Raw genomic sequence first — 14,200 nt, forward strand, 5'->3', positions numbered from 1 at the left:
GAGAGAGCCTTAAATGCTAGACTAAACTAGTAGTTTCAGAACTATCTATGGTTTTACAGCATGGCCCGTAGACGAGCTGAGCTGATTTTCTTGATGATGTTGTACTTGAAAGTAACTTATTTGGAAGGTCAGAGGTGAGAATAAATTTTTAAATATGCTTCCGAGTCCCACGCTATTATAGAATAGCAAATTACTACATGGTAAATGAAGAGGGGAAAAAACTAAGCTTATGGAGAACATGTGAATAACTGTTCTGAATCTAAGGAGCTCCAGAAATAAAAGGCTAAGCCTTTTCTCTGTCACTAATTTGAAAACTGTCATCCGAATTGGCTAGACTCTTAGGAAGGCAGGACAATTTGCAAAGGCCCTGTGGAGGTGTAAATAGGACTAAATAACCCTCCTCTGTCTGGCTTAGCCTTTGACCAACCCTCCTTGTAAGATGCAAAATTCATCAGACCCTTTGTCCATTCTGTTGTAGATAAACTCTTCTGTTTTGTGACAAAGAAGTAATCCTAAAGGAAGACACATAACGTGAACTTACTTTGCACAAGATGCTGGGTTTTTACTGTAGTCATTTCAAATGAACCCTTATACTAAGAAGCCACCGAAGTTGGCTCCATTTTCCCACGAGGCACCTATACACAATGGTTTGGCTTTCAGAGCTCTAAAACAAACAGAACTTAGTGAAGGAAGTAGTGTAGTGAAGGAGGTAAGTACACATGCTTTGAAATCAGAAAACCCAGGTTTGAATCCCATTTCTGCCACTTACTAAATGTGTGACTTTGTTCAGCGTTACTTGAGTAACGTTCGATCTTTAATCTTCCCATCTGCAAATAAGAATGATGATAATAGTATCAATATCTACTTTATAGGTGCTTATAAACATTAAATGAAGTAACATATATGAAGTTTGTAGATGGAACCAAATGTCGACAATACACATCAGCTATAATTATTTTCATTATTATTTTTGCCTCAGCCTCAAACTCCCCGAATTACTTACTACCTACTGTGCTGTGGTCTAAAATACCACAATGTACACCATGAAGCGAACCCACAAAAAGCAAAGCAGAGTCAGTATGTTGGATTTGAAACAAGAGGCACAACAAAGCACAGGTCTGGTGCTTTCCTCCATAAGCTCATCTGGTGCACCTAGATGTTTATTTCCACAGCAAGTCCCAGAGACAGTCCATGAGTCACTCAACAAGCATTTAATTGCAGACCCACTATGTTCCAGTCCTTGAACAAAAGATTAACTCAGATCTTAACCCAAAGATTCATAAAAGAACCTCTGACGTTAAGAAACTCACAGTCCAGACTAGTTGTGGGAATAGGAATCTGATTATCTACATTATCATACGATGTAACGTAAACTACAGGAGGCCGGGGTGTTGGTCTGCCGTGTTCACTGCAGTGTCCCCAGCACTTAGGAGGGTGCCTGGCACATGCTGGGTGTTCAATAAGTATTTGTTACACGAATGAAAGAGAGTGGATATTTTTACTAAAAGTGTGCAGGTCTGGGAGCATGAAGTAGAGCTGGGGGGGAGTGAGGAGAAAAGGGGGAGACTTCTTAGATTATAGTAGAAATTCAGAGAAAGCAGATAATCATAAAAGTAATATATATATTAGAACATCAACATGTATTCATTTTTCAATCTTTTGATATAGGCTTATTTTTTTCTTTGAATAATGTCCACTAATCAGAGTTTATTGACTCTTTCTTACATAAACTGTGCATAATCCCTTATGTATGATTTCCATTCATATTTCTTGAGGTGAAGCAAGAAGTTAAAGATAACTCCTGAAATAATCACAGGGCTAAATATTCCTTGATTCTTATGATTCTGCTCCAACTTCTGTAATGGCTTCATCCATGTTTAATCCCATAGTTTTTTTAGAATAAGTACTTCTTTAGAAGGTCTTACCAAAGCATTTGATGCACTTTTCGAGAAAGAGCCCTCTGGCTTTCCTCACTCACGTTTCATCAGTTTATCTGATATTTATTTGAATAACTCCTCACCAAGTGAATGAACAGGTTTGGCAGCAAACACAGCTCCCCTGGTGGGAGCAGAAGCGCCCAGGCACACTAGGCAGAGCTGCTGCCCACGCACCCCAAGTGTGCAGTGGACATCAGCCGGTGTGTCTTACACAGGGAAATAGAATGTTAGTCCAGTGGTCTATTCACTGAAGATTTGTTAAAGAGCGTTTCTAGAATATTGAAAGAGTATGTCTTCTTTGAGGGCACAAGGAGTGAGGATGGAAGGACATACAGGCACAGAGGATGACACATCCAGAAGCATCGAGCCATGAGCAGATGTGGCCCTTTGGCATAACTGTGAATAGCTTTCATGACTGGAGCTCAAGATGTCCGTGGAAGATGGCCAAGGGTGAGGCTAGCAAGGCGGGCAGGGATGCAGAGCAGGAGGGAGCATGCAGACTCATCATCATGCGTGGCAACCAGTTTTAAAGACTGCCTTTCAGCAGGTGTGACTTCTGCATTTCCCACATTGTCACGCTTCCCGGCTCACATATTCATGTGGCCTGCCCAGCCTTTGAAAGCACCTGCTTTTGCCGTCCCAGCTTAGAACTTGGGAGATTCTCGGACACTTTCAAGTCAGGAAAGGACTTGATCGGATTTTCATTTTATTAAGATAATTCAGACAGGGCTGTGGACATCGGCTAGGAAGCGGGGAGGAGGGCGTGAAGACGCACATAGCCAGTAGGGAGGTGGTTTAAGGTAAGGGCAGTAGGACTAGAGAAAAAGACAGGGATTTCAGAGAGGCTTCTAAGCGTGTTGGATACACCGAGTGAAGAATAGGAAAGAATCTAGGATGACACACAGATTTCTAGCTTTAGTACTTTAAGAAGGGGTGACATCATTCACAGAGACAAGAAGGAAAAGGTGATGCATTTTGCTGAGTCTGGAGTGTCTGTGGGATAAGCAGGTGGGGATGTAGGGTAGGCAGTCAGAAGTAATGTGTTCCCAGTTTATGGAAATAGGGCTGAGGATGTATGTAGAGCAATCATCACATACAGGGAACAGTCAGAGTCGTGCATGTAGACGTGACGTGTGGAGAGAGCTTAGAAAGAAACAGAGCACTGTAGAGCCCTAGCATTTAAGCAGCAAGTCGAGGAGGCATGTCGAGGAGACTGAAAAGGAGGAGGAGAAACGGGGGAGGGGCAGGGTGGGCTGGGAATCTCAGGGACACTCTCTCAAGACGGAGAACTACAGAAGGAACACTTAGGATTAGGATGGAAAACAACCGGCAAAGGCTTCATCACTAGAAGATCGTATGTGATTAAATAAGATCCCAGGAGCGGAGGAGTGATGGGAAGTAGGGAACTGGAGACAGTTATCCTAAACCATCTTTCTGTTTGTCCACAAAGCTGGTGGGGGATATGAAAGCATTTCAGAGGAGAGGCACTCAGGGGGATTGCTTTGCGCTAAGTGTGAGGAGGCTGGAGAGAGAAAGGGGATTGAAAATACACAGAAGAAAAGAGGAGGAGGGGCAGGAAGAGATGACATCTAGAACACAGGCGGATGGGCAGTATCTCCTCCTCTCTCATTTCCCTCCTGCATTAAGCCCTTACTCACTTCCTCCCCTCAACTGTTGCTGTAATGCGGGAAGTTTGTGTAGAATTAAACTCCTTCATCCTATTTGAAGATCAGCTCCCAGTGTTTTTGTGAAGATGAAAAAAATGAATGAAATCTTTCCCTCTGCTTCTGCCACTGCGGTCCTTCTGCTTTTAGTGACCAGAGAAAGGTTGCTTTCTAAAAAATACCCAGTTAATTTTTTTTTGAATGACAGTTTTGTATGGGGTTTTAGTGTTGTGTTGAAAAGCATCACTGAAGTGAAAAACAATGCTCAAATTACACAAGTAGTCAGTCTGGAATTCAGTTTACTGCAGAGTTGTTCTAAGAAGCCCACCAGGCTCCTGAGACTTTGAACTTTTGTGAAATACTAACCAGCCCTCTCTCCCATTCAAAGGTACCACGTTCTCTGTTACAAGTGGTGTGAAGAACCTCCACTGAGCCCTGACACCTGTGCCACCATTTTGGAAAAAGCTGGTCTTGATAACTGGGCTCTTGGAAAAACAAAAGTAATGTTTTCATATAATTTTCAAGAAAAAAATTCATACTTATGGTGGATGTACTGAGAATCACATTTTACAATGATTGAAAATATCATGGCTTTTCATGTTATAGACTCTTTAGCTTAAAATAGGGAAAGAAAATTGATAAAGTCATAACGGTTTCCTTCTTCAGCAGAATTAAACACTTTGCTCTCGTAAAGGTTTCTTTTAAGAAATTCAAGAAAAATATATCTTGAAGAGCTATCCAAAAAAAGATGGAATGGATGAGTCTAGAAAACAGACTTTTATAGTTTCTCTATTTTATCAGCACCAAATATAGTCAAAAAGCTGTCGAGAATCATAATGATTTCAATAGGATTCTGTTTTTCTTTATTTTCCTAATTCTCAAATCTGCTTTTGTTGTAAACTTGAAATTTATCCGGAGTGAAATGTTATTACTAGACGCACACTATAGGTGTTTGGATATTGGTGTGTTTATGTATCAGATCTGAGAGCCTGTGAGATCTTAGCTTATTTAATCCCTTAAAGCAGCGGTCCCCAGCGTTTTTGGCACCAGGGACTGGTTTCGTGGAAGACAGTTTTTCCACGGATGGGGGGCGGGGGGAGGATGGCTCAGGCGGTAACGGGAGCGGTGGGGAGCGGTGGGGAGCAGTGGGGAGCGGCAGATGAAACTCCGCTCGCTCAGCTGCCGCTCCCCTCCTGCTGTGCGGCCCGGTTCCTCCTGGGGGTCAGGGACCCCTGCCTTAAAGACTGAAGTACAAAATCATAACCTGTTTTGAATATGGAAGTAAGATAGGTGGCTTCTTGGAGAAAGGATGCATTTACTTCTCAGATATCCTCAGAGCATTACAAACAAGATGGGGATAAGGAGATAAACAGGACCAGGTCCTGGGAGTGCACTAAATGTATCACTGGGGGAGGATGGAGAAGAAAATCAAGCTAAGGCAAAGAAGTACTCAGATTGACCACTCAAGAGTAACTGCTTTCAGCTCTTCCATAGACGTAGACTGACATGCCGCACTTGCCAAGAAATCTATATTAGCTGTGGGAAGTGTGGGACAGAATCTTCATATGTTCAGATGAAAAGTTAGGCCTGTTGATTACCTCTTTTTTATAGAGTAGTGTGTATATGTCACTTCCTATCTCCCAATTTATCCCCACCCCCGCCGCCGATTTCCCCCTCAGTAATGATGTTTGTTTTCCACATCTGTGACTCTATTTCTGTTTTGTAAATAAGTTCGTTTGTACCATTTTTTTTAGATTCCACATATAAACAATGTCATATGATATTTGTCTTTCTCATAACTGATTCACTTTGCTGTATAGCATAAACTAACACAACATTGTAAATCAACGATACTCCAATAAAAATTAGTTTAAAAAAAGAAAAGTTAGGCCTGTAACAATTTAAGGAAATTTTCAAAGTGTTTATCTTATATGGAGTGTCCTACATATTCAGTAATCCATATTTACTTTAGTATTTAGTAAGGGGAATTCCTGAGCATTACAAAGATATGTTTTTTATTCACACCATTTTCTTTCAGATTCTCACAAAAGTGAATTTTGTCAGGCTGACATCTCATGATTTATGGGCTGAAACACAGGCCTAACTTCAAATGGAGTTTTAACTGGTAAAAAGGCCCTTTGCAGTTCCAGTTTTGCAGGATATTTAAGCAGCATTTTAAAGCTATTTGTATTTTTCCACTTCACCTTTTCCAACTCATTAAGATGGATAAAAGTATTCAATATAAGAACATTCCGAATGCTGTGCAAAAAAAAAAGATGACCTTTTTAGATAGATTGAATTTTAAATGAATTGTCGGCAGTAGAATAGACTAAATATATTAGCATCTAGAGTCCTGTAGAAATTAAAACTAAATTCAATCAAAACCTGTGATGCTTAACCGTTGGCCCTTGGTGCCAGGCTTCTAAGTGCTGAGAGAATTCTACAGTCAGGGTTACCAGGTCTCATGACTCAGCTCTTAAATTTGAATTCAAGTGACTTCTTAGTGGATTCCATAAACTCTCTTTGAGGTGACTTTCATTAGTAAATTTAGCCATTAAAAGAAAAAAAACATACCTTCCTGTTTCCTGGCAGTGGTTGAAAACTCTTAGTTGAGAACAGCTCCGAGCCTTCAGGCTCCCCTGTTGCTCCAATTCATTTTGATTTTAGAATCATCAAAAACCAGCCCTCCTATCTTCACAGTGGCTGCTGGGTCCGGTGAGAAAGTTGTTCATTCTGCATGGGACCCTCTCTCTGCCTTGCTCTATCCACTGACAAAACTGTGAGCCCCTGCAGGGCAGTGCCCCTGGTTTGTTCACCTTTGTGTTCCAGCAGATAAGTACATAGAATAGGTCTCAGTAAACATTTGGTGAATGAACTCCTCTAGCTATAATTGTCCTCTCTCTTACAAATAGATTTGTAAGATTTTTAAGTTTGGGAAGTTTAATTATCTCTTCTTTGAAAAATCATAAAAAATTAACTTTGCCCAGAGTATCTGATGCTAAAACTTTGATAAAAGAGCTTGGTATCCTCCACTTATATTGGCCTATCCAACAAAACCTAGGTACCTGTTGCAAATAAACAGTATGGTTGTTAAACTATATTCCTTCTCAAAGAGGGGTTTTCTTCAATCATAAAAATCTATAATGTGATAGCAACATCCAAGCCAAAGAAGCAAAAGATAGTGATTTCCAAAATAGAAAAATGTTTAGAATGTAATCTAGTCTTCAGAGCATAGCACATGACTGTTTCACACCTGCACGCCGTAGTTTTATTTGTGTTTTATTTTAATTCTTTTAAGGTGTTCCTTAAGTATTATCATGTGGAACAGTTAAATTTAATGCGAAAGGAAGCCATCGACAAGCTTATTTTGATTCAAGCCTGTGTCAGAGGATTCTTGGGTTCAAGAAGATACCAAAAAATACAGAAGAAAAGGAAAGAGAGCGCTATAATAATACAGTCAGGTAATCACTCAGACCATCTCACTGTGTAACAGAACATAATGCTGTGTTTAGATGTGTGCATGAAATCAAATCTTACTTACCTCCAATTCTTATGTAGCTTTTGTGTTTAATTCCAAACTCTGTTACCTTGATACTGTCCCTATGCTAAATCTGAATGATGTAGTGACTGACACTTTTAATATCTGAATAAATGTTTTGTTTTAAAGAAAATAATTTTCAAATTTTCTGTCACAATGAAACACAGTTGACGTATTGTGCAAGATACAGCAAGTGACTGAATTAATTTTAGATCTCAAGAATCATATTACTATAACCCATTGGGCAGTAACATTTTCCCTACTTTATTCCAAAGGTTACACTTGCCATAATTTTTGACAACTTAATGAAATCTCACTCTGCTAAAGGGCATCCATTTCTTTCTGTTAACTGTAGGGAAATAATATTTATAATCATATTTCACAAGTTTTTATTAAATGTATTAATAGACTTTGGATTTCACTTTCCATTTTTCTATAAAAAGCTAAATTTAGAACACAGCATGGCTTAATACAATATCTTTCAAAAACTTTTGACTAGATACCCATAACAAACAATGTATTTTACTCTGTAACCCGATATACACACATACTACAAGCACTGCATTCTGATACTTTTCTATTCTGGTTTATTCCATTTAATTTCTAGTTGTTAGATTTGGCCCACTAAATCGATTTTCTGATCCACTATTTATTTGCAAGCTACATTCTGAAGAACACTGATGTGGTGGGCAGAGTAGCTGACTGACATTCAAAAGATTCAGTTCAAGGTCCAGTTCCAATCCGTCAGTCCATAAGAGCTCATCATCATCTTTTGGAATTTTAAGCCCTTCACTTCTCACTGGGACATCAAAAATGCAAACCCTGCAATTTGGGATTTAATTCTTTATCCACAATTCCAAACTTCATAAAACACTGAAAAAAGAGGTTTTCCGTAACTCATTTGGAAGTGAAACATGACCTAATATTCACAGTCCTTTATTCATCCCACTTGGTAAGAATTGTATGTTTTTCTGGAGAAATATTCATGTGTTTGACTATGGAATGCTGATTTACCATGGGGAATTTTACAGAATATATGTTATTTGTTCCAAATTACTTTTCTAAAAATTTTTTTTAAAAAGTTTAAGTCTGAATTCTGAAATATATCTGGCTCCAAGAATAATTGGCCAAAAGGTTCAAACCATATACTTAGATAATAGGGGTTTTCTCCCATGAATAGCTGAACATAGCAGAAATAAAAGAAACATAAGCATTAGCAGATTTTAAGCAAATGGTGAGTACACGTTGTCTTTTTCATCAACTTAGCTCATCTCTATCATTCTGGTTTCATCTTAATACTCCCCTTAATACGAAAGTTACTTCAGTTATTTTCTTGCTAAAGCTTGTCGTCTGGAAGAGTCTTCTAAATGAGTCCCATATTTTTTCGAACCTGTTCTATTTGGAATCTTTAATTTCATTTTCCTCTTTGGCACTGATGGTGAAAAGCCATTTGTTTCTACCCATTGAAGTAATGCTTTTTATTTATTATAATTAACACTGCTCTGGGCCTTATATGTTTCAGCTGCAAGAGGACATCTAGCCAGGAAACAAAGGAAAGAAATTGTTAACACGAAAAACACAGCGGTAAAAGCCATTCAGACTCAAGATCAGGAATTTGACTACAAGAAAAACTTTGAAAATAAAAGGTAAAATAATGTTCATTCTTATGCCATCTTGACAGTATAGATTTTTCACATCTGGAAAGTCACAGAATAAAGTCCACAATGAACAAGATGTGGTACACATATACAATGTAATATTTCTCAGCCATAAAAAGGAATGAAATAGTGCCATTTGCAGAGATGTGGATAGACCTAGAGGCTGTCAGACAGAGTGAAGTAAGTCAGAAAGAAAAAAACAAGTATCATATAATATTGCTTATATGTGGAACCTAGAAAAATGGTACAGTGAACTTATTTGCAAAGCAGAAATAGAGACACAGATGTAGAGAACAAACTTATGGATACCAAGGGGGGAAGGAGGGGTAGGATGAATTGGGAGAATGGGATTGATATATATACCCTACTATGTATGAAATAGATAACTAATGAGAACCTGCTGTATAGCACAGAGCACAGGGAACTCTACTCAGTGCTCTGTGGTGACCTAAATGGGAAGGAAATCCAAAAAACCAGGGGATATATATATATATATATATATATATATATATATATATATATAGCTGATTCACTTTGCTGTACAGTAGAAACTAACACAACATTGTAAAGCAATTATATTCCAATAAAAATTAAACAAATAAAAGTCCACAGTCTTTCTCATACCTAACCAGGTTCCTGACAGTGATGCATCAAATGTCAGCGACACCCCGTGGCCACTTTTGTGTTCTTTATCCTATTTGAGAGTTTGTTGTCATTTCACTCAGATGACCACACATTCCTCCTCAAAGAAGATCTTATCTTCAAGTTAAGGGGAAATCATTCCAACTGTCCTTTCAAAAGGGTATTAATAAAGGAACAACTGTGAAATTTTGGCCAACGTATCATGAACAAGATCATGAACGATAGCAGGGACACTGCTTTTCCTTGAATTTTGTAAGATATTTTCTGTGATCCGTAGACTTAGAGCTTATCAAAGTACAGCACGCAACCTAGTGAACATACCCTGCTTACTTACTGGTCTCAAATGTAGATATAGTTTCCCCATCTCCTTACTGTAGGTACTTTGTTTGGAAAAGGACATATCTTTTTTTTTTTTTTAATTTCCTATTTAATCTTAATGTCTTGAAGCTGAAACAAATTTAACAGCCAGTGGTTTTTCACCATTGTATATAAAATTGCTAGTTTACAAGAGAACATGACACTTTAATAAAATGTAAAACTAAGTAACCAACGTTTTTCATGTCTCTAAAAAGCAAAATGACTTCTTAAAGAAACAAAAGGCTACCAAGAGATTCAAAGGTTTCTGCTGAGTTACAATACGTTTTAATAATCTAGGGACTCGATGAGCGTGTTTTTAAGTGTATGCCCTCACTAACTGAACACCCAACATTATGTTTGTTCCTACATCTAGCTTTTTATTATTTTAGCTCTTCTCAAATCTTTCAGAATTGTGACAAATACTAACAAATGATGGCTATCACAGAACATTATGAAAGAGGAAAATGTGTTTTTTTCCTTGTCTTCTTGATGTAATAAATGTACTATAATCATCTTTTCGCACTACTCTGTACCCTCTGCTACTTTTGGAAGAAATACAATCCTGAACGAAGCAAAAAAGATAATTTCTTGGAAAAGGACATATCTTGAAGTGATTAAATACCTAGGATTTTGATACCTCAGTAAGTGAAATTATGCTAGGATATTTCTCACTCTAATTTGAAGCTAGTTTTCTCATTATTTGAGTAGCCATCACAGTTGTCACTAGAGAGGACATTTTGGGGGAAATACTCAATTATTGTGACTTGATAAGTTTTTATTTTGAGCTTCTTTGTCCCTTTTGCTTTTCTCCCAACATAATATAACATGTGCTATTGCCAAACAAGGTAATAAACTCTAGTTTAGTATCATATATTCCGATGCAATATATTTTACACAGGGAATCTTTTGTGAAGAAACAGACAGAGAATGCAGTCTCTACTAATGAAACAGTCATTCCAGCTCCAAATAACAAGGGGAATACATCTGTAGTGAAGACTTCTACTTTCAAAGCTGAGGGGGAATCCACGAATGCTATGGAAAGTAACAACAGAGGATATCAGACCCCGAAAAAAATGAACAATGTGTATGAGGAAGAGGCTAAGCAAGAATTGTATCTGGTGGGGGACCCTTGGGCAGAAGTAAACACCAATAAGAAGTATATGAAAGACTTGGAAGAAAATAGTAAGATAAGGAAAATGGAAAAGGAGGACACTGTGGTCCAGAATTATTATCAGTGCTACACAGAGGAAAGGAATTTCGAAGACTCAAAAGCAGCATATCTAGAAAGGAAGGCCATATCAGAAAGGCCAAGCTACCCAGGACTTTGGTTAGCACAGGAGACCTCAGCTCCTAAGCAGCCTTCTTTTAAAAAAACTTTAGAACCTAGTCTTAGCCACAGGTCGGTTTGCCAAGATGCAAATAGCAAGGAAAAAGAAAAGAAGATGTCCGTGGTCACCCAGAATGCCCCAGTATGCAGTCATCAGAGGAACCCTGTGAGGCATGGGATGGTCCAAGAGAGGCAAATCGAACCGGCAATGCAAGCCCAGGAAAAAGAAGACAAAGCAGCGGTGTTCATTCAGAGCAAATACCGGGGCTACAAGAGGGGGCAGCAGTTAAGGAAGGACAGGATGTCTTCTTTTAAAAATCAAAAAGCGGTTGCAACACCAACGGAAGTAGCAAGAAATACTCACACTTTGTATTCCCATCCCGCAAAATTTGAGGAATACTGTAACATCAGGATGAAGAGTGATAGAGATTCAAAAGCAATTTCAGAAAAAGAAGCATGTGATCTGGCAATTTTTTCAAAACAGGTATGTAAACGAACAGATTTGTTTACTAGTACAGATCTCTGGGAACTCCACGATAACCGAGTTAAACAGACAGTTGATAACTGATATATTGTTTGATCTGTTTTGATGAGATTGCAAACCTTTTCAATAAAACATCTCAGGGACAGTGCCATTTGAATAGCCATAAATTTTGTAAACAAATTTCTATGATAAAAATAGTATAAAATGCGGTGGAAATCTTGTGTAATAAGGAGACTAGTCATTGGTTTATACAGCCTACTAAAACGCTGGCATTTGACAGTGCAAATTTCCATGTATCTGAGATCTTCCATTATAGCTGAAAAAAAAAGTTTTCAAAATCCTCTTAAAGTCTATGCTTTCTGTACCCCAAATTTTGAGAAGACATAATTAGGTATCAGAATCAGATGGTAGCATTACTGAGCATATATGCAATGAAGATGACAGTCTATATGTTCCGTCATGGCCATGAGGAACCATCAAGAAAAGCCACAAAGGAAAATTCCCTCTTGGAGAATATCTCGTGCTATTGGTAGGCGTGTTTCAGCTGTTTCTAGAAGGGGCAGTCGGCTTTAGGGCTTCTCCCAGGTGTACATGGAACTCTGATAAATTAGTGCTATGGAGAGATCACAGGCCCCTGTCCCTGCCCCACTCTGGCTCTTTCTCTCTTTCTAGGTGTTTGACCTTGAGAAAATCACTTTATGTGTCAGCACCCTTATTTTGTCCTGTGTAAAGTGAAGGATTTTCACTAGGTGGCCTCTAAAATGCATATTATAAATGAATATGTATTATCAGGGTAGTCAATAGTGTTTGAAATCATAGAAGAAATGTCATAATGGGTTCAAAGAAGGATCACCTATTACTGTTGAGTCTCTAAACTCTGCCTTTTGTCTGACGGTGGCTAAGCTCCCAAGAAACACAATAACTGCCCTTGGACACCCCCTGACTGTTACGAGTGTGGCCCAAACATCTCCAACCCCTAGCTGGTCATAGATCTGCCATTGTTTTATTTAGTCCCTTCCTGTTCTACTTTTTTTTTAAGCACGCGGAAATATTGAGTTTAATATACAGGCAGTCCTTCCCTTCCTTGTGATAAATCTGCTCACTCTAAAGACCAAAGCAGAGATTAGGACCCTGACCTGCCAAGCAACTGCCACATTCAGGAGATGTAGAATCGCCTGGCATCCACCTACAGCTGGCAAAACCACCGTGGGAGTGGATTCAGTACTCCCCGGGAGCAGAGCTAGAGGCAGAAGAGCAGGAGCCCCACCTTCAACCTTGCAGGGCAGCCGTGTTAACAGACAAGGTAGAGGCAGAGGGGCCAGGATGGAAAGAGGAACCAGAAGAGAGAGGGTAGTGCTGAAGTCAGGCGAAGAAGCCTGGACAGGAAAGGAGGGAGGTCCACACAGTCCCAGCCAGCAGAGGGGCTCCTCAGGGTCAAAGCAGAAGAGCCGCGGCAGCAGAACGCTAAGGATGGAAGCCAGATCTTAGGGGCCCTGGGCGGGAGTTACCAGGAGAGAGTGCTTCTGGAGGGTCATGTGTTGGACAGTTTTGAATGGAAGATGTGAGATGGGCAAGTAGCGCAAAGGGGGAGGTTTTGTCAAGTGAGGACTTTGTCCGACCTTGGTACGGGGTCAGGGTGAGCCCTGGAGAAGAAGTACATGAGAGCCCCAGGGGGAGCGGTTCAGGAATTGACCAGACCCCAGTGTACCTTGGAGCTCACTGAATTCTCTACCTTGATTTAATCTGATATGTGACCTTCTTTTTAGATAACAAAGCTATCTGAAGAATATTTCATTCTGCAGAAAAAACTGAATGAAATGATTTTGTCACAGCAACTGAAGCCTCTTTATCTGGGTGTCTATCCTTATAAGCCAATTACTAGACGAGTTTCTTCTCAGCAGTGCATCTCAGGTAAAGATGGGTAGAGTTGGAACTTCCCGAAGGGACAGGCAAAGCCAGATACTTTGTTTATTAGTTGCCCACCTTTATTCTATAGCAGATTTGAGGTGACAATGTTCTGTCTTGGCAAGAGCCTTCATTTTATTTCATTTTTTATAAGTAGATACACACTTTTCCAGAATGTTCCACATACCCCCTACCTTTTTTGATTTCATTCTCCTCTTCTTTTCTTTTCTTTTTTTTTTTTTGCGGTATGCGGGCCTCTCACTGTTGTGGCCTCTCCCGTCGCGGAGCACAGGCTCCGGACGCGCAGGTTCAGCGGCCATGGCTCAGGGGCCCAGCTGCTCCGCGACATGTGGGATCTTCCCGGACCGGGGCACAAACCCGTGTCCCCTGCATCGGCAGGCGGACTCTCAACCACTGCGCCATCAGGGAAGCGCTCCTCTTCTTTTCTTTTTCTTTTCTTTTTTCCCTTTATATACACTTTAACTAGAACTTGGCATATGACGCCAAAAGGGAGTAGAAAGGGATGGAGTTGGGGGAGGTTGGGGAGCAGGGTGCAGTTTGGATAAGCGGGAGCAAACAAGTGAAATATATCTGTTCCTTCTGTCAAAATCTGTATGTTAAGTAGAAGGTGCAAATCTCCTTTCAGATGCACAAACCCAGATGCACTATTAAATTTTCTTCTTATCAG

General features: G+C 39.6%; 1 protein-coding gene across 1 annotated transcript in view; it reads left to right on the forward strand.

Moving 5' to 3' along the window:
• Positions 1 to 14,200, forward strand: part of MYO3A (myosin IIIA) — a 170,787-nt gene that overhangs the window by 126,655 nt on the left and 29,932 nt on the right. The window contains exons 25-29 of the mRNA XM_065871798.1: positions 3,990 to 4,101; positions 6,900 to 7,062; positions 8,662 to 8,785; positions 10,695 to 11,607; positions 13,374 to 13,518. Of these exons, the coding sequence (XP_065727870.1) occupies positions 3,990 to 4,101; positions 6,900 to 7,062; positions 8,662 to 8,785; positions 10,695 to 11,607; positions 13,374 to 13,518 (1,457 nt within the window). The remainder of the gene's footprint in view (positions 1 to 3,989; positions 4,102 to 6,899; positions 7,063 to 8,661; positions 8,786 to 10,694; positions 11,608 to 13,373; positions 13,519 to 14,200) is intronic.

The sequence above is a fragment of the Phocoena phocoena genome, chromosome 2, assembly GCF_963924675.1.
Source record: "Phocoena phocoena chromosome 2, mPhoPho1.1, whole genome shotgun sequence".
In the NCBI taxonomy this organism is placed as follows: domain Eukaryota; kingdom Metazoa; phylum Chordata; class Mammalia; order Artiodactyla; family Phocoenidae; genus Phocoena; species Phocoena phocoena.